Source organism: Hypanus sabinus, chromosome 2, assembly GCF_030144855.1.
Source record: "Hypanus sabinus isolate sHypSab1 chromosome 2, sHypSab1.hap1, whole genome shotgun sequence".
Classification (NCBI taxonomy): domain Eukaryota; kingdom Metazoa; phylum Chordata; class Chondrichthyes; order Myliobatiformes; family Dasyatidae; genus Hypanus; species Hypanus sabinus.
Window position 1 is genome coordinate 11,308,965 of NC_082707.1, and position 20,509 is coordinate 11,329,473.

At 48.3% G+C, this 20,509-nt stretch overlaps 1 protein-coding gene across 1 annotated transcript in view; it reads right to left on the reverse strand.

Moving 5' to 3' along the window:
• Positions 1-20,509, reverse strand: part of LOC132402913 (extracellular calcium-sensing receptor-like) — a 37,288-nt gene that overhangs the window by 10,505 nt on the left and 6,274 nt on the right. The window contains exons 2-3 of the mRNA XM_059986007.1: positions 12,001-12,292; positions 6,222-7,025 (exon numbers count right to left, since the gene is read on the reverse strand). Coding sequence (XP_059841990.1) covers positions 6,222-7,025; positions 12,001-12,292 — 1,096 coding nt within the window. The remainder of the gene's footprint in view (positions 1-6,221; positions 7,026-12,000; positions 12,293-20,509) is intronic.

Below are 20,509 nucleotides of genomic sequence, written 5' to 3' on the forward strand. Positions count from 1 at the left end.
TGATTGTTCTTGGCAAATGCAGTATTTCCACAGAACTGGTTTGACATTGCCTTCTTCTGGGTAGTGTCTTTCCAAGATGGGTGATCCCAACCATTATTAATACTCTTCAGAGATTGTCTGCCTGGTGTCAGTGGTCGCATAACCAGGTCATGTGGTATGCACCGGCTTCTCATACGACCATCCACCAACTGGTCCCACGGCTTCACCTGACCCCTAATTAGGGGCTAAGCAGATGCTACACCTTGCCCAAGGGTGACCTGCAGGCTAGTGGAGAGGAGGAGCTCCTTACACCTCTTTTGGTAGAGATGTGCCTCCACCCTGCCAGCACAGGCAGAAATCTGTTGCTTTACAGCAGAGGTACATTGCAATGCATGATAATAAAAACTATAAGTTACAGTCCATAGTATATAAAGTAAATTAAGTAGTATATAAATTAAAAAAAGAAACAAATGAAATAACTGGAGCAAAAAGAGAGGAACATGCTGAAGTAGTGTTTATGGGTTCATTTTCCATTCAGAAATCAGAGGGCAGAGGGGAAGAAGCTGTTCCTGAATGTATTGAGTGTGTGTCTTCAGGCTCTGCCTTCTATGTGCAAGCCAGTTATGAATCCAAACAGCCAACTCACTATAAACCCCATGTACTTCATCTTCTGGATTAGCCTCCCATGAGGGACTTTGTCAAATGCCTTTCTAAAATCCATTTGGACAACATCCACTGCCTACCTTCATCAATCTCTTTCATCACCCTGTCAAAAAACTCAAGTTGGTAAGGTATGAACTGCCACACACAAAGACATGCTGGCTTTCCCTATTTAACCATAGGTTTCCAAATGCTCATATATCCTATCCCAGAGAATTTTTTCCATCAATTTCCCTGCAACTGACATGAAACTCATTGGTAAAGTTCCCAGGATTTTCCCTTGTTCCCTTCTTAAATAGAGGTAAAACATTGGCCGCTCACCGGTCCTCCTGGGCCTCGCCTGTCGCCCAACTCTTCCTTTTCCTTGACCTCTAAATACCCTGATGTATTTATACACTCAGCACTGATCTTCTGATCCTCCATATCCTTTTCCTTGGTAAACACTGAAGCAAAGTACTCATTAAGTACCTCACTCACATTCTCTGCTTTCAAGAAAATGTTCCCTCCTTACCTTGAGTGGTTCCACTCTCTTCCTAGTTATCCTCTTACTCTTGATGTAAGCATGGACTGCCTTGGAATACACCTTAATCCTATTTGCTGAGGACTTTTCATGGCCCCTCCTGGCTTTCCTAATTCCAATCTTTATTTCTTTTCTGGTTTCTTCATACTCCTCATTTGTTTTGTCTGATGCTGACTTCAGAAGCTTTACATACTGTACTTTTCCTTTTTCTTCCTGATTAAATTCATCGCCTCTCTGGATGTCCAAGTTCTCTTATCATTCCATCCCAATCTATTCCTTTAAACAAGAACATACCTTTCCTGTACACTGTGTAATTGATCTTTAAATGGCTGATGTGGACTTGCCAGAAAAAAAGGTATTACCAATTAACACTTCTTAGTTCCTGCCAAATGCCTTCATAATTTTCCCTACTCCAATTTAAAGCTCTTCCACAAGGATCATACCTATCCTTACCTATAGTTATCCTGAAAGATAAGGAGTTGTAGTCCCTGTTCCCTAACTTTCACCCACTCAGTCACCTGGCCAGACTCATCACCCAACACCAGCTCCAGTATAGCACTTCCTCTCATTGGGAGCATTTAATTGGTAGCGGGAGCTTATCTCCATTACCACCCCTGGCTATATAAACCTTAAGGAATCTTAATAGAACTTGTGTATAAGTTCCTTATCCCATTTTACAAACACTCTGATCTGCGTGTTGGACGCAGGTTGGATGAAGAACATTGGAAATGGCGAAAGTCAGTGGGAATATGACTAAGTGTAGTATCATATCAATGTCTCTTTAATTCATCAGTACAGCCACAATAGGCTACATGCCTTCTTTAGCATTGTAAGACACCATAATTATAGACTGAATATAAGATTGAGAAAAAGTGTTAGAAATATACAACATCTACTATTAAGTTCTAAATAGAAAGAAAGAGGGAGAAGATCCTTGCAAAACTTAAAGAACAGTTTATATCCTCATTAATTTCTCCCTAATAGCAATGTAACTCTGAGGTTAAGCGATGGAATGTGCACTAAATTGCCAGTTGCAGCTCCCTGGATTCACACCTGTGCTGACTGTGAGGAGTCTGTCCATTCTCTCAATGAATGAATGGTCATCTCCCACACTCCAAAAACACGTGTACTGTGTAGTGTCCCTGTGGAGTGAGCAGTAGAACCTTGGGGAAGTTGACAGGAATAGGACATGTAAAATTAGCAGGGCAAGGGGATCACTTCAAGAACAGACCTTCATTATTATGAGAAAATATGAGGGAACAGACAAACCTGAGGTTTACTGTGTATGTGACAATTTTGTTTGCAGGATTTGAAGAAGGGCCGTTGAACTGGGATTGCCAGCTGCACATTTTGGGGGACAAATTTCTGTCTGGGTGAGGCTGGAGGAGTTTAACCTCCCAAAAAGACTTCTGTGTGAACCTCCTTCTCCTGGCAAAGGAAACTGGCACTGGAAATGAGGGTTCCAGCTGATAATTCTTGGTATCAAATTTCCACCTAGTCTTCCATGTAACTTTTCTGAGGACCAGTAAAACCCCATAAACCCAAATGAATTTTAAATGAATTTTGCACTTGGTTCTGCCCAGAGCTCCAGGAACAACACCGAAATTGGCCATTATAGAGATAGAGTCATAGAACACTACAACACAGAATCAGGCCCTTCAGCCCATCTATTAATCAGCCCTGTCCCATAGACCTGCACTGGGATGATATGTAGGGAATGGCTCTGAATTATCTTCAGTCATCAATAAATTACCATTAGGCTGCTTTACCTGTCGTAGAAAGGTCTTGGACCTGAAACGCTATCTGAGTTTCTCTCCACAGATGCTGCTTGACTGCTCAGAATTTCCAGCATTTTCTGACTTTCTGATTTGCAGCATCTGTTGCGTTCAGTTATTTTTATAGACTGTTTTATCAAACAAGTTGAGTTCAATGATTCCCTGGATGCTCCTGGCAACCCAAAATGACACAGGATCTGGGCTTACACTCACGTGATGGCATCACGGGCAACAGGGTGGAGATATGTCTCCACCAAAGGATGCGTAAGGCGCTTCTTTGCTCCGCTAGCCTGCAGGACATCCTTAGGCAAGGTGTGGCACTTGCTTGGCCCCCCCGTACCCCCAATCAGGGTCACAGGAAGCCACGGGAGCAGGTCGTGGTTGGTCATGTGAGCAGCTGGTGCATATCACGACTCCCGTGATGTGACGACTGGCACCAGCCAGACGATCTCTAAAGAGAATTGATAATGGCTGGGGTCACAGGTCTTGTAATGAGACTGCCCCGAGGAAGGCAATGGCATAGCACTTCTGTAGAAAAACCATCATGGTCAAAGACCATGATTGCCATGTCATATGACAGCGTATAATGATGATGATGCTGATGGCATCTAACGGAGTAACAGTCTAATGCTGAAGTCTAACAGTGAAGTGCTGCAAGATTGCCTCCTTCAAGGAATTTCATGCCAGGTATACAGGAAGACACCACAGCTGCAGAGCTGAGATTCAAGAACAGCTATTTCCCTTCAGCCATTTGTTTCTTGAACCCACTGGCACAACTCTAATCACTACAGCATTACAGCAACACTGAGATCACTTTGGCTACTTTGTATTACATTGAGGGTTGAATGGGGAGTCCAGGGAAGGGTAGCACCACTGGTGAAGGGGCTTGTCATGTCCATTCTGGGGCAGTCCCCAGCAGACACTCAGCTCTCACTTGTGACTCCAAGTAGCTGTTTATATGTGACAGTGGCCACACCCCAGCACACTGCTTTGACAGGCGAGCTAAAGCAGGTGAGAGTAGCCAGGGTCCTCATGCCTGTCCTAACATGTAAAGTCAGATCCAGTGGAATGGGTGGATGAGATCTACAATGAGATCCAACAGCCCGGAAGGTGCACTACAACTCTCTGTGGAGAGTGAAGGGCATGCCAAGGCACAGAAAATGTCCTGGTCATTCATCTTCTACAACCAAGGAAGGCCCAAGTAGGTTCACTTGTTCATACCACTGGACCTGGACTTCTGAGGTCAAGGCAGTGGAAATGCTCCAGTGTAACAGATTTTCCACTTTAAAAACTTTCCAGCCAGCATTGGACATGACAAACAACCACCATTACAATGGACTTTTTTCGTTCTAATTGTATTTCTTATATAACTTACGCTTTCCTTGTGAATGTTATGTATATGATGCTATAGGTCTGTGATTCTGCTGCAAACAAGTTTTTCATTGCTCCTGTGCATACATGGAGTTGTGTAAATGATAATAAACTTGACTTTGACTTTTGTAGCCAATTTATCAAGGACCGTGTCAACAGGGAGGATGAACTTCTCTTCCAGATATTAGAAAACAGCAAAGTAGTCCAAAGTCTGGGATGACTTGTGAAAATTAAAAGTACAGAAGACACAAAGAAGACTGCAGATGCTGGAATCTGGATCAACAAACACTCTGCTGGAATCTGGATCAACAAACACTCTTCTGGAGGAACTCAATGGGTCAGGACTGGTATCTATGGTGAGAAATAGAGTTGATGTTTTGGTCAAGGACCCTTCTTCTGGCGTGAAAGAGAGGGAGGTAACCATTATAGCATTTTGGCAGGAAAGCAGTGTCCACCATCAAGGACTTCCACCACCCAGGATATGTCCTCTTCTCACTGCTGTCATCAGGAAATAGGTACAAGAGCCTCATGACTCACACCATCATGTTCAGGAACAGTTATTACACCTCAGCCATCAGATTCTTGAGGCAGAAGGATAACTTCACTTGCTTCATCATTGAAGTGTTCCCACAACCTATGGACACCTTCTTAAGGACACTTCATCTCATGTTCTCGATATTTATTGTTTATCTATTTATTATTATTATTTCTTTTTTTTCCCTTTTGCATTTGCACAGGTTGCTGTCTTTTGCACACTGGTTGTCTGCCCTGTTGGGTGTGCTCTTTTAACGACTCTATTATGGTTATTGTATTTGCGGAGCATCCCCATGAGAAAACAAATCTCAGGTTGTATATGATGACATATACAGCATGCACTTTGATAATCAATTTGCTTTGCACTTTGAACTTCAAAAGGATGAAGCGAAGGATAGAGCAAGTGCCGCAAGAGAAAGTCAAAGTCAAATTCAAAGTCTATGGACATTAGCTTATGGACCAATGGATTAATTTGATTGACTCTACAACTCATGTTCTCAATATTCATTCTTATCTGTTTATTCATTATTATGATTTTGTTTTTCTTTTGTATTTGCAGAATTTGGTGTCATTAGTACATTGGTTGTCAGTCTTTGATTGTGTAGTTTTTCATTGACTTGTGTTTCATTATATCTACTGTGAATGCTCACAAAAATGAATCCCAGGGTTGCATATAGTGACATATATGTTTTTTAATAATAAATTAACTTTGAACATGTCACCTGCACAAGTCCATGTATGAGCAGGTGAAATGAAAAACTTACTTACAGCAGCATCACAGGCTCATAATAACAGATTATCAGCGTTCACAAGAAAAACAAGCTATACATTCTTTAAAAAAATAGCATGGTAACGAGACTTTCTGGCTCAACAAGACCATGGCATCCATTGACACCCTGTAACTAATTAACCTATGAACTTTATCTTTGGATTTTGGGAGGAAACTAGAGCATCTGGAGGGAACCCTTGTCAAGGAGATGCAAACTCCTTTCAGACCTGGAGATTGAATCCCCTTCACTGGCACTGTAATAGTGTTACCCTAATGGCTACACTAAACTATGTAAGAATTTTACAGGAAAATGCACAATTTGAACAAATTAGAGTTATTCTTGAACCTGGTGGTGTGGGATTTCAAGCTTCTGTACCTCCTGCTGGATGGTAACTGAAATGATCCAGATGGTGGGCCCACTTTAGAGCAAAGGTCAATCCAGATGAAGGGTTGTGTGATAGGCAGATGGAGAGGGATGTGTGGGAATAGTGACAGAGGCTGGGAGGTGAGAGGTGGGGGAGCCAATGGGCTGAAGGAGATGGAATTTTTTTTCAGAAACGGACATGAAAACATCATGAAAAAATATAATCTTTGAAAAATTAAAACATCTTACCTCCCATAGGTCAAGACTCGAGAAGGTAAAGTTTGTCTTCACCAGCATGTTGTTCAGTGAATGTGCTATCGCGTACACAGCTTTGTAGACATTGTACGCGATCCTCAGCTGTGACACATCTGTGTACTGGTTATCTACTTCTTCCAAATTTTCCTCGCCAGTGCACAGTTTAGCCGGAGCCCCACCGTCTGAACTACTATAGTTTTCCGGCTTCTCGAAGAAGCATTCGAAGGTGGTTTCCCAGAATTCGGTCACGAAGGCATTTCCTGGATACTGGGATGGATGGACCTGAAGGAGGAATTCCTTCAGTCCTGGTAGCGTGGTCCTGGGAACAGCGAAACCCACTGTCCCTGCCAGGAATCTAGCTGCTTCCTCAGGAGAGAGGCTAGGCATTGTGATCCATGACTCACTACCAATCCACTGGATCCCTGTCACATTCTGGCGGACAATTTCCCGGAGCAGAACTGCCATGTCTGCTTGAGCAACGAAGGCAACGACGATTTTCGTGCTGGCTTGCTTGATGGTGTTGATGAGGCTCTGAAGCTTTGCTTTGGAGTCAGTCTTGTGCACCGCCACTGAAAATGCGATACAAATGCCAAAGCTCTGCATGCTCTTGGTGATCTCGTCCATGGCCAAGGCACCATAGGTGGAGTTGCTCCTTATTGTCCCAATCCAATTCCACCCAAAGTACTTGACAAGCTGGGCTAGACCGTCCACCTGGTGATAGTCGTTTGGAATGGTTCGGAAGAAGGTTGGGAACTCGTACATGTTGTTGAGGTAGTCATATGCCGAGGAATAACTAAACTAGAGGTGCGAACAAAAGTGAAATTAGAAATTTGAAGATTGGATTTGAGCCCTGGCACCCACCCTGCTAATGGAATCTTCTTCCCACTTTCATCAGGGAGGAGGATAAGTAGCATCCAAACCAGGACCAACAGACTAAAAAACAGTTCCTTTTTCCATTCAGGAAGGCTGAGCAACACCTCCACTCACTAACCCACCCCTCCACACCCCCAGCCGCCACCACTACTTTATCATTTCCTGTCAGTCACCTAATGTACAGACACTCCTGTGTCTGGTGTCACTCTATGGATGTAGCACCAATGTGGATAAGCTGCTTTATGTATTTATTGTGTTCTCTATCTTATTCTATCTGTGTAGCCCCCAACCTGGTGCCATTTATATCAATTTCTCCTTCCAGTAAAAAAAATAATATATTTTCCCGTCTTCTTCTATTCCCCATTGTGGCCTCTTATTTCTTCTCTCCTACCTATCACCTCCCCAGGATCCCCTCATCTTTCCCTTTCTCTTACAGTCCACTCTCCTCTCCTATCAGATTCCTTCCTCTCCAGCCTTTCCTACCCACCTGGCTTCACCTATCACCTTCTAACCACCTTCCTTACCTCTCCCCACACCTTTTTATGATGGTGTCTTCCCCCTTGCTTTCCAGTCCTGAAGAAGCGTCTCAGTCTAAAACATGGACAGTTTATTCAATTCTACAGATTCTGCCTGTCCTGCTGATTTTGTTCAGCATTTTTAGTGTGTTGCTTTTACCTTATTGTGTTTTTTTTCTGTTGCACCGAATTCGAAGTAGGAATTATTTTATTCTCCTTTACACCCGAGTATTGGAAATGACATTGTGTATTGAAGCTGGAATCTTGAACCTTGAGACACAAGAGACCGCAGATGCTGGGATCTGAAGCAACAAGCAATCTGCTGAAGGAATCACTGATGTTTCGGGTTGGAAAGGCTGGAGCAAGGGTTTGTCCTAAAATGCTGCTGGTTCCTTCAGCTGCTCAGACACAACTCCACTCGTTGAGATTCTCCAGCAGACTGTGTGTTGCTCTGGATTCCACAATCTGCAACCTTTAGTGCCTCCAAGAAGAACCTGCTAACCGAAAGGTGTAAATAAGGGGCAGGAGGCAACTCGCTGAGGCAGGCAAAGGAGAGGTCGACACAAGGAATCAGGTAACATAGGCCAGGTAAGGAGTAACCACCCAGGCATTCAGCGGGGAGGTCACAGACTGACAGTAGTGAACTGAGCACAGAACAGCACAGGAACAGGCCCTTCGGCCCATCCTATCTGTTCTGAGCAGGATGCCAGTCTAAACGAATCCCATTTGCCTGCATGTAGTCCATCCCTCTCTGTTCTCTGCCTGCTCATATGCCTTTTTAAATGCCCACTGTCATATCTGCTTCCAGCACTTCCCTTGGAAAAATCAGAATCAGGTTTAACGTTACTGGTGTAGGTCAAAATTTGTTGTTTTGCAGCAGCAGGTCAGTGCAATACATAAATAATTACTATTAGTTGTAATAATAATGATAATAATAAATACAACCCAATCCAGTTTTAGAGTCAGAATACACAAATTATATTATGACCAATCAGTTATTGCAGATAGGACAATCCATAATAACCGCCTGGATATAATAATACAGGATAAACAAGCAAGAACAACATATTTAATGGATATACTCATTCTGAACACACGTAACTTACAGAAATCAAGAAGTGAAAAACACCACAAATATGTTGAATTAAAAGAGGAAAGTGAAAGACTTTGGAACATGAACAGAGTGTACATTGCCCCAATAGTAATGTCTACAATATGTATCATCCCAAAGGCACTACACAATAGCATTCAACAATTAGGGCTACACAGTGATATCTATATAGATCTTCAATACTAAACAGCACTGGAGTAGTCTGAAAGTTCCTAGCAATTGACAAATGAGCGAGCCAAATGCCTGTACCTCAGGCTTCACCAGTTTGAGCTGAGAAAAAAATGAATAAATAAATGAATAGACAAGCAAACAAACAGAAAATAGATAAAGAAACAAACATGTGAACTGTGTACATATCTATGCATATGAATTAAGTAATAGGGCAGAAAAATGAAGAAAAAGTGAGGTATTGTTCTTGCATTAATTTTCCGTTTGGTAATTTGATGTCACGTTCAGGGCACTCAGCACTGTCTGAGCAAAAAGCAAATATGCCTGGTAACTCTCCATTAAACCTCCAACCCGCACACTTAAAATGCACACCCACCTGTACTTAACAATTCCACCCTGCAGAAAAGACTCTAATGACTTTCTCTATCTATGCCCCTCTCTAACTAAAGATCTCCCCCCAGTATCTAATGTGTGGAGGCTCGCCATGGAAGCCATTTGAAATTCAAGATTGTTTAAGGTCATTTCCATTACATACTGTAAGTGTAAAGGAGAATGAAACAAAACAATACAACAAATAGACTTTAAATACATGTGTAGCTTATATACTGTACATACTGTAGATTGATTGCATGTCCATAAACTGATACTAGGCACAGGTGTGTCTGTACATAAGGTGATTCTGACAGGAAATTGTAAAGTAGTGGTGGTGCGGGGTGTTGATGTGTTAATCAACCTTACTGCTTGAGGAAATGTTTTTGAGCCTGGTGGTCCTGGTATGGATGCTACACAGCCTTCACCCTGATGGACATGGGACAGTCCATGAGCAGGGTGGGTGGGTGGAACTTTCTGAGGGAAAGACAAGCAGGGAAGACAAAAAGATGCAGTGGATGTGGTGTACTTGGATTTTCAGAAGGCCTTTAAAAATAGCCGCACAGGAGGTTGCTTAGCAAGGTAGGAGCCCATGGAATTACAGGGAAGTTACTATCATGGGTGGAACATTGGCTGATCGGCAGAAAACAGAGAGTGGGAATAAAGGGATCCTATTCTGGCTGGCTACTGGTTACCAGTGGAGTTCCACAGAGGTCAGTGTTGGAACCATTGATTTTTACAATGCATGTCAATGCTTTGGACTATGGGATTAATGGATTTGTGGCAAAGTTTCCCGATGATACAAAGATGGGTGGAGGAGCGGGTAGTATTGGGGAAACAGAGAGCCTGCAGAGAGACTTAGATAGTTTAGGGGAATGGGCAAAGAAGTGGAAATGAAATATAATGCTAGAAAGAGTATGGTGATGCACTTTGGTGGAAGAAATAAACGGGCAGACTATTATTTAGATGGAGAGAGAATTCAAAATGCAGAGATGCAAAGGGATGTGATATTGAGGCTCTATAAGGCACTCGTGAGACCATGCTTGGAGTATTGTGTGCAGTTTTGTGCTCTTTATTTTAGAAAGGATATATTGACAATGGAGAGGGGTCAGAGAAGATTCATGTGAGTGATTCCAGAAATCAAAGGGTTACCGTATGAGGAATGTCTGGCAGCTCTTGGGCGATATTCCCTGGAGGTCGGCAGAATGGGGGGGGGGGGAATCTCATAGAAACATTCTGAATGTTAGATATGGCAATGTTATTCTCCTTAGTAGGGGAGATATTCACTTTAGTCAGAGGATGGTAAATCTGTGGAACTTGTTGACACGAGCGGCTGTGGAGACCAGGTCATTGGGTGCATTTAAAGCAGAGATAGATAGGTTATTGATTAGTCAGCGCATCAGATGGTATGGGGAGAAGGCAGGGGAATGGGGATGACTGGAAGAACTGGATCAGTCCATGGTTGAATGGTGGAGCAGACTCGATGAGCCAAATGGCCATCTTCTGTTTCTATATCTTATGGTCTTATGATCTTTCCTGAAGTTATTGGGTCTTTCTGTGTATGTGCCTTGGACGGCGGATAGGGTAGTGCCAGAGATGTTTTGAGCAGTTTTGTCTACCTGTTGTACAGCCATCCTGTCCACCACTGTGCAGTTTCTGAACCATGCATTGATGAAGCATGTTAGGATGCTCTCTACTGTGCACCTGTAGAAGGATGTGAGTATAGATGTGCATAGTCTAGTTCTCTTCAGCCTTCTCAGAAAGTAGAGGCAAAAGTGAACCTTTCTGATTGTGCGGGATGTGTCTGGGACCATGAGAGGATGCGTGAGATGTGTCCTCCCAGGAGGATGCACAAGTACGCAAATAGCCAACGGAAAAAATTGGACATTATAGAGGTAGTTTAATTTGGCATTTACACCAGTGGCCACTTTGTTGGATACACCTTTACAACTACTCAATAATCAGCCAATCACATGTCAGCAGCTCAATGCATAAAAGCATGCAGACATGGTCAAGAGGTTCAGTTGTTCAGACCAAACATCAGAATGGGGAAGAAATATAATCTAAGTGACTTTGATTGTGGAATGATTATTGGTGGTTTGAGTATCTCAGAAACTGCTAATCCCCTGGGGTTTTCAGGCACTGTCTCCAGAATTTACAATAACTGGTGCAAAAGCACAGAAATCCAGTGAGTGGCAGTTCTGTGGGGAAAAACACCTTGTTAATGAGAGAGGTCGGGTCAGTGGAGAAGACAGGACAAATGGGGTTGAGAGGGAAATGGATCAGCTATGATGAAATGTTGGAGCAGATTTGATGGGCTGATAAACCTAATCCTGTCCTATGTCTTATGGATTTATAGACTGGTTCAAACTAACAGGAAGGTGACAGACACTCAGGTAACCACGCATTACAACTATGGTATTCAGAGGTGCTTCTCTGAACGCACAACACACCAAACCTTGAAGTGGAGATGCTACAACAGACCAACACCACGAACATATAGTCAGTGGCCTCTTTATTGGGTACATTTTCCCCGTGACTGAAAGTATATGGACTTGATGTAGGCAGCAAGGATCAGTTTAGTTTAGCATTTAATTGCTAATTTAAGAATTTCGGCACTACATCTTGTACCGAAATACCTGTCCTGTGTTCGATGACGATATATTCTATGAAGTGAAACAGTCAGAATGGATGTGAATATCTCCAAAGTGCAATAAAAGTTTACTGAGTTTCCTACCATCGTAACGTTGAAAGGGGTAATGACTCTCGCTACCGCCACGGACTGCATGGACTCCGCGTCCGTAACTATAGTCGGGATGTTGGCAGTAGTCTTGCACTTCGGATCGGCCAGGGTCTCCTCCTGTCCGCTAATAAGCAGGGTGGTCACTTTGGTTGACATCGCCGGGTCCCCGCAGCCGTCGTGGATCTGGTATCCTAGGGTAATGTTGGGCAGAAGGGTCTGGTTCCTGTTTATTTCCTCGATGGTGTAAATCATGGTCTGGGCAAACTGGAACTGCGAGAAATCAAAACTGCGAGACAGAGAGACAACGTCAGAAGTTACTCACTACAAACAGAAGCGATGTTTGATTGAAAGCAGCGCGGTAGCATAGCGGTTAGCGCCAGTGACCGGGTTCAATTCCCATCGCTGTCTCTACGTTCTCCCCGTGACCAGGTGGGTTTGCTCCGGGTGCTTTGGTTTCCTCCCACAGTCCAAAGACGGACGGGTTAATAGGTTAATTGGTCATGTGGATGTAACTGGGTGGAATGGGCTCGATGGGACGGAAATGCCTGTTACCGTGCTGTATGTCTAAATTTTAATAAAAGTAAAACAATAAACTGTGGTGAACTACATATAACTGGACACGCCCCACTGCTGACTGCTCCTGTGGCTCCTCCCACGGACCCCTGTATAAAGGCGATTGGGGGCACTGCTCCTCCCTCAGTCTCCAGGATGTTGTGTGATGGTCTCTTGCTGCTAATCGTAGTCTCTTGCAGCTAATAAAAGCCTATCGTTCGCCTCCCGTCTCCAAGAGTTATTGATGGTGCATCATAAACACATGAGACTATACAGATGGGGAAATCACTTGAACGGGACACACTAAAATGCCTGTATATACACCTCCATTGATGCCGCCTGATTTGCTGAGTTCCTCCAGTAGTTTGTGTGCGTTGTTTCAGCTGAAAGTCAAAGAGTAGTTCAATTAAGTATCGAGTATGGAGAGGCCACTTGCACAGGGAAAAAGAAACTGCAGAGGGCTGCAAACTCAGCCAGCTCCATCACGGGCAATAGCCTGTCCAGCATCGAAGATATGTTCAAAAGGTGAAGCCTCAAAAAGGTGGCATCCGTCATGAAGTACCCCCAACACCCAGGACGTGCTCTCTTCTTACTAATGTCATCAGGGAGGAGGTACAGGAACCTGAGGACGCACACTCAATGTTTTAGAGATAGCTTCTACTCCGCCATCAGATTTCTGAATAGACAATGAAGCAGCTCATGGACGTCGTCACTACTTTTGCCCTCTTTTGCACTACTTATTTTATTTGCATATTTTAGTAAGTTACAGTATTTAAGAATTGCACTGTAATACTACTGTAAAATAGCTTATTTCACAACATATGTCAGTGATATTAGACCTGATGCGAATTCTAATTCTGAAACTAATACTTGCCCTGAATTTAGGATCACCTTCAGGGAGAAAGTGTTGATAAACTATGAGGTTCCTTACTCAATAGGGACATGATTTTTTTTTAAACTGCTCATTTTGGAGCAAGTGATTAAAGTGAGCTGCATTTAGAGTTTTTCTATACACCAATTTTCACATGTTTTCATCACATTCAGCAGTGTTATCAAATTTTCCCCAGGGAATAAATATATAATAAAGCATGAGAGATTCCCCTACAGACACCGTGTCTGGTGTAAAGGGGGCATGCTAGCAGAGTTCCCATTCTATTGGTCTGCGGTCAACATAGCAGTGAACATTAATAGGTGTTGTTTTAAAATTCAGGACAAATAATTCTGACAAAGGAGCAACACACAAAGAGTTGGAGAAATTTAGCAGCTCGGGCAGCAACTGTGGAGGGAACTTGACAGTCGTCGTTAAGACCAGCATCGTCGACTGCCCATTTCCTTCCATAGATGCTGCATAACCGGCGAGGTCCTCCGGCTTTCTGTTGTTGCTTCAGATTTCCAGCATCTGCAGAATCACTTTTGTATCATTTCTGATGGGCTGCCTGTGACCTGAAACGTTATCTGCTTCTCTCTCCACAGATGCTGCCTGCCTTGCTGAAAGTTCCTGCACTTTTCCCCCTTTTTATTTCAGATTTACAACATGTGTTTTTTTTAATTTTAAATTTCCAGGAACCAAATGAAAGCCACCATTATTGGGGCCACTACCTTACAATTTCTTTGTCAATGATTTAGATAATGGGATTAATGGCTTTGTGGGAAAGCTTGTGGATGACACAAAGATGGGTGGAGGGGTGGGTAGTGCTGAGAGATGGGTGGAGGGGTAGGTAGTGCTGAGAGATGGGTGGAGGGGTGGGTAGTGCTGAGAGATGGGTGGACGGGTGGGTAGTGCTGAGAGATGGGTGGAGGGGTGGGTAGTGCTGAGAGATGGGTGGACGGGTGGGTAGTGCTGAGAGATGGGTGGAGGGGTGAGTAGTGCTGAGAGATGGGTGGAGGGGTGGGTAGTGCTGAGAGATGGGTGGAGGGGTGGGTAGTGCTGTGAGATGGGTGGAGGGGTGGGTAGTGCTGTGAGATGGGTGGAGGGGTGGGTAGTGCTGAGAGATGGGTGGACGGGTAGGTAGTGCTGAGAGATGGGTGGAGGGGTGGGTAGTGCTGAGAGATGGGTGGACGGGTAGGTAGTGCTGAGAGATGGGTGGAGGGGTGGGTAGTGCTGAGAGATGGGTGGAGGGGTGAGTAGTGCTGAGAGATGGGTGGAGGGGTGGGTAGTGCTGAGAGATGGGTGGAGGGGTGGGTAGTGCTGTGAGATGGGTGGAGGGGTGGGTAGTGCTGAGAGATGGGTGGAGGGGTGGGTAGTGCTGAGAGATGGGTGGAGGGGTGGGTAGTGCTGAGAGATGGGTGGAGGGGTGGGTAGTGCTGAGAGATGGGTGGAGGGGTGGGTAGTGCTGTGAGATGGGTGGAGGGGTGGGTAGTGCTGAGAGATGGGTGGAGGGGTGGGTAGTGCTGAGAGATGGGTGGAGGGGTGGGTAGTGCTGAGAGATGGGTGGAGGGGTGAGTAGTGCTGAGAGATGGGTGGAGGGGTGGGTAGTGCTGAGAGATGGGTGGAGGGGTGAGTAGTGCTGAGAGATGGGTGGAGGGGTGGGTAGTGCTGAGAGATGGGTGGAGGGGTGGGTAGTGCTGTGAGATGGGTGGAGGGGTGGGTAGTGCTGTGAGATGGGTGGAGGGGTGGGTAGTGCTGTGAGATGGGTGGAGGGGTGGGTAGTGCTGAGAGATGGGTGGAGGGGTGGGTAGTGCTGTGAGATGGGTGGAGGGGTGAGTAGTGCTGAGAGATGGGTGGAGGGGTGGGTAGTGCTGTGAGATGGGTGGAGGGGTAGGTAGTGCTGAGAGATGGGTGGAGGGGTGGGTAGTGCTGAGAGATGGGTGGACGGGTAGGTAGTGCTGAGAGATGGGTGGAGGGGTGGGTAGTGCTGTGAGATGGGTGGAGGGGTGGGTAGTGCTGAGAGATGGGTGGAGGGGTGGGTAGTGCTGAGAGATGGGTGGAGGGGTGGGTAGTGCTGTGAGATGGGTGGAGGGGTGGGTAGTGCTGAGAGATGGGTGGAGGGGTGGGTAGTGCTGTGAGATGGGTGGAGGGGTGGGTAGTGCTGTGAGATGGGTGGAGGGGTGGGTAGTGCTGAGAGATGGGTGGAGGGGTGGGTAGTGCTGAGAGATGGGTGGAGGGGTGGGTAGTGCTGAGAGATGGGTGGAGGGGTGAGTAGTGCTGAGAGATGGGTGGAGGGGTGGGTAGTGCTGAGAGATGGGTGGAGGGGTGGGTAGTGCTGAGAGATGGGTGGAGGGGTGGGTAGTGCTGAGAGATGGGTGGAGGGGTGGGTAGTGCTGAGAGATGGGTGGAGGGGTGGGTAGTGCTGTGAGATGGGTGGAGGGGTGGGTAGTGCTGAGAGATGGGTGGAGGGGTGGGTAGTGCTGAGAGATGGGTGGAGGGGTGAGTAGTGCTGAGAGATGGGTGGAGGGGTGAGTAGTGCTGAGAGATGGGTGGAGGGGTGAGTAGTGCTGAGAGATGGGTGGAGGGGTGGGTAGTGCTGAGAGATGGGTGGAGGGGTGGGTAGTGCTGTGAGATGGGTGGAGGGGTGGGTAGTGCTGTGAGATGGGTGGAGGGGTGGGTAGTGCTGAGAGATGGGTGGAGGGGTGGGTAGTGCTGAGAGATGGGTGGAGGGGTGAGTAGTGCTGAGAGATGGGTGGACGGGTGAGTAGTGCTGAGAGATGGGTGGAGGGGTGGGTAGTGCTGAGAGATGGGTGGAGGGGTGGGTAGTGCTGAGAGATGGGTGGAGGGGTGGGTAGTGCTGAGAGATGGGTGGAGGGGTGGGTAGTGCTGAGAGATGGGTGGAGGGGTGGGTAGTGCTGTGAGATGGGTGGAGGGGTGGGTAGTGCTGAGAGATGGGTGGAGGGGTGGGTAGTGCTGAGAGATGGGTGGAGGGGTGGGTAGTGCTGAGAGATGGGTGGAGGGGTGGGTAGTGCTGAGAGATGGGTGGAGGGGTGGGTAGTGCTGAGAGATGGGTGGAGGGGTGAGTAGTGCTGAGAGATGGGTGGAGGGGTGGGTAGTGCTGAGAGATGGGTGGAGGGGTGGGTAGTGCTGAGAGATGGGTGGAGGGGTGGGTAGTGCTGAGAGATGGGTGGAGGGGTGGGTAGTGCTGAGAGATGGGTGGAGGGGTGAGTAGTGCTGTGAGATGGGTGGAGGGGTGAGTAGTGCTGAGAGATGGGTGGAGGGGTGGGTAGTGCTGAGAGATGGGTGGAGGGGTGGGTAGTGCTGAGAGATGGGTGGAGGGGTGGGTAGTGCTGTGAGATGGGTGGAGGGGTGGGTAGTGCTGAGAGATGGGTGGAGGGGTGGGTAGTGCTGAGAGATGGGTGGAGGGGTGAGTAGTGCTGAGAGATGGGTGGAGGGGTGGGTAGTGCTGAGAGATGGGTGGAGGGGTGGGTAGTGCTGTGAGATGGGTGGAGGGGTGGGTAGTGCTGAGAGATGGGTGGAGGGGTGGGTAGTGCTGAGAGATGGGTGGAGGGGTGGGTAGTGCTGAGAGATGGGTGGAGGGGTGGGTAGTGCTGAGAGATGGGTGGAGGGGTGGGTAGTGCTGTGAGATGGGTGGAGGGGTGGGTAGTGCTGAGAGATGGGTGGAGGGGTGGGTAGTGCTGAGAGATGGGTGGAGGGGTGGGTAGTGCTGAGAGATGGGTGGAGGGGTGAGTAGTGCTGAGAGATGGGTGGAGGGGTGGGTAGTGCTGAGAGATGGGTGGAGGGGTGAGTAGTGCTGAGAGATGGGTGGAGGGGTGGGTAGTGCTGAGAGATGGGTGGAGGGGTGGGTAGTGCTGTGAGATGGGTGGAGGGGTGGGTAGTGCTGTGAGATGGGTGGAGGGGTGGGTAGTGCTGTGAGATGGGTGGAGGGGTGGGTAGTGCTGAGAGATGGGTGGAGGGGTGGGTAGTGCTGTGAGATGGGTGGAGGGGTGAGTAGTGCTGAGAGATGGGTGGAGGGGTGGGTAGTGCTGTGAGATGGGTGGAGGGGTAGGTAGTGCTGAGAGATGGGTGGAGGGGTGGGTAGTGCTGAGAGATGGGTGGACGGGTAGGTAGTGCTGAGAGATGGGTGGAGGGGTGGGTAGTGCTGTGAGATGGGTGGAGGGGTGGGTAGTGCTGAGAGATGGGTGGAGGGGTTGGTAGTGCTGAGAGATGGGTGGAGGGGTGGGTAGTGCTGTGAGATGGGTGGAGGGGTGGGTAGTGCTGAGAGATGGGTGGAGGGGTGGGTAGTGCTGTGAGATGGGTGGAGGGGTGGGTAGTGCTGTGAGATGGGTGGAGGGGTGGGTAGTGCTGAGAGATGGGTGGAGGGGTGGGTAGTGCTGAGAGATGGGTGGAGGGGTGGGTAGTGCTGAGAGATGGGTGGAGGGGTGAGTAGTGCTGAGAGATGGGTGGAGGGGTGGGTAGTGCTGAGAGATGGGTGGAGGGGTGGGTAGTGCTGAGAGATGGGTGGAGGGGTGGGTAGTGCTGAGAGATGGGTGGAGGGGTGGGTAGTGCTGAGAGATGGGTGGAGGGGTGGGTAGTGCTGTGAGATGGGTGGAGGGGTGGGTAGTGCTGAGAGATGGGTGGAGGGGTGGGTAGTGCTGAGAGATGGGTGGAGGGGTGAGTAGTGCTGAGAGATGGGTGGAGGGGTGAGTAGTGCTGAGAGATGGGTGGAGGGGTGAGTAGTGCTGAGAGATGGGTGGAGGGGTGGGTAGTGCTGAGAGATGGGTGGAGGGGTGGGTAGTGCTGTGAGATGGGTGGAGGGGTGGGTAGTGCTGTGAGATGGGTGGAGGGGTGGGTAGTGCTGAGAGATGGGTGGAGGGGTGGGTAGTGCTGAGAGATGGGTGGAGGGGTGAGTAGTGCTGAGAGATGGGTGGACGGGTGAGTAGTGCTGAGAGATGGGTGGAGGGGTGGGTAGTGCTGAGAGATGGGTGGAGGGGTGGGTAGTGCTGAGAGATGGGTGGAGGGGTGGGTAGTGCTGAGAGATGGGTGGAGGGGTGGGTAGTGCTGAGAGATGGGTGGAGGGGTGGGTAGTGCTGTGAGATGGGTGGAGGGGTGGGTAGTGCTGAGAGATGGGTGGAGGGGTGGGTAGTGCTGAGAGATGGGTGGAGGGGTGGGTAGTGCTGAGAGATGGGTGGAGGGGTGGGTAGTGCTGAGAGATGGGTGGAGGGGTGGGTAGTGCTGAGAGATGGGTGGAGGGGTGAGTAGTGCTGAGAGATGGGTGGAGGGGTGGGTAGTGCTGAGAGATGGGTGGAGGGGTGGGTAGTGCTGAGAGATGGGTGGAGGGGTGGGTAGTGCTGAGAGATGGGTGGAGGGGTGGGTAGTGCTGAGAGATGGGTGGAGGGGTGAGTAGTGCTGTGAGATGGGTGGAGGGGTGAGTAGTGCTGAGAGATGGGTGGAGGGGTGGGTAGTGCTGAGAGATGGGTGGAGGGGTGGGTAGTGCTGAGAGATGGGTGGAGGGGTGGGTAGTGCTGTGAGATGGGTGGAGGGGTGGGTAGTGCTGTGAGATGGGTGGAGGGGTGGGTAGTGCTGAGAGATGGGTGGAGGGGTGGGTAGTGCTGAGAGATGGGTGGAGGGGTGAGTAGTGCTGAGAGATGGGTGGAGGGGTGGGTAGTGCTGAGAGATGGGTGGAGGGGTGGGTAGTGCTGAGAGATGGGTGGAGGGGTGGGTAGTGCTGAGAGATGGGTGGAGGGGTGGGTAGTGCTGAGAGATGGGTGGAGGGGTGAGTAGTGCTGAGAGATGGGTGGAGGGGTGAGTAGTGCTGAGAGATGGGTGGAGGGGTGGGTAGTGCTGAGAGATGGGTGGAGGGGTGGGTAGTGCTGTGAGATGGGTGGAGGGGTGGGTAGTGCTGAGAGATGGGTGGAGGGGTGGGTAGTGCTGTGAGATGGGTGGAGGGGTGGGTAGTGCTGAGAGATGGGTGGAGGGGTGGGTAGTGCTGTGAGATGGGTGGAGGGGTGGGTAGTGCTGAGAGATGGGTGGAGGGGTGGGTAGTGCTGAGAGATGGGTGGAGGGGTGGGTAGTGCTGAGAGATGGGTGGAGGGGTGGGTAGTGCTGAGAGATGGGTGGAGGGGTGGGTAGTGCTGAGAGATGGGTGGAGGGGTGGGTAGTGCTGAGAGATGGGTGGAGGGGTGGGTAGTGCTGAGAGATGGGTGGAGGGGTGGGTAGTGCTGAGAGATGGGTGGAGGGGTGGGTAGTGCTGAGAGATGGGTGGAGGGGTGGGTAGTGCTGAGAGATGGGTGGAGGGGTGGGTAGTGCTGAGAGATGGGTGGAGGGGTGGGTAGTGCTGAGAGATGGGTGGAGGGGTGGGTAGTGCTGAGAGATGGGTGGAGGGGTGGGTAGTGCTGAGAGATGGGTGGAGGGGTGGGTAGTGCTGAGAGATGGGTGGAGGGGTGGGTAGTGCTGTGAGATGGGTGGAGGGGTGGGTAGTGCTGTGAGATGGGTGGAGGGGTGGGTAGTGCTGTGAGATGGGTGGAGGGGTGGGTAGTGCTGTGAGATGGGTGGAGGGGTGGGTAGTGCTGAGAGATGGGTGGAGGGGTGGGTAGTGCTGAGAGATGGGTGGAGGGGTGGGTAGTGCTGTGAGATGGGTGGAGGGGTGGGTAGTGCTGAGAGATCAATGCGATTGCAGCAGGATTTGGACAAATTGGAAGAATGGGCCAAAAGGTGGCAGATGGAATACAGTTGTGAAATGTATGATAATGCATTTTGGTAAGAGGAACAATTGTGTGGACTGTAATCTAAATGCGGAGGGAGTTCAAACATCAGAGGTGCAGAGGGTCTAAGGTGTCCTCATGCAAGACTCCCAGAAGGTTAATTCACAGGTTGAGTCTGTGGTAAAGAAGGCAAATGCAATGTTGTCATTTATTTCAAGGGGAATAGAATATAAAAGCAAGGAGATAATGCTGAGCCTTTATAAGACACTAGTCAGGCTGCAATTAGAGTATTGTCAACAGTTTTGTGCCCCATATCTCAGAAAGGATGTTTTGTCATTGGAGAGATTCCAGAGGTGGTTCATAAGCATGAGTCCGGTAA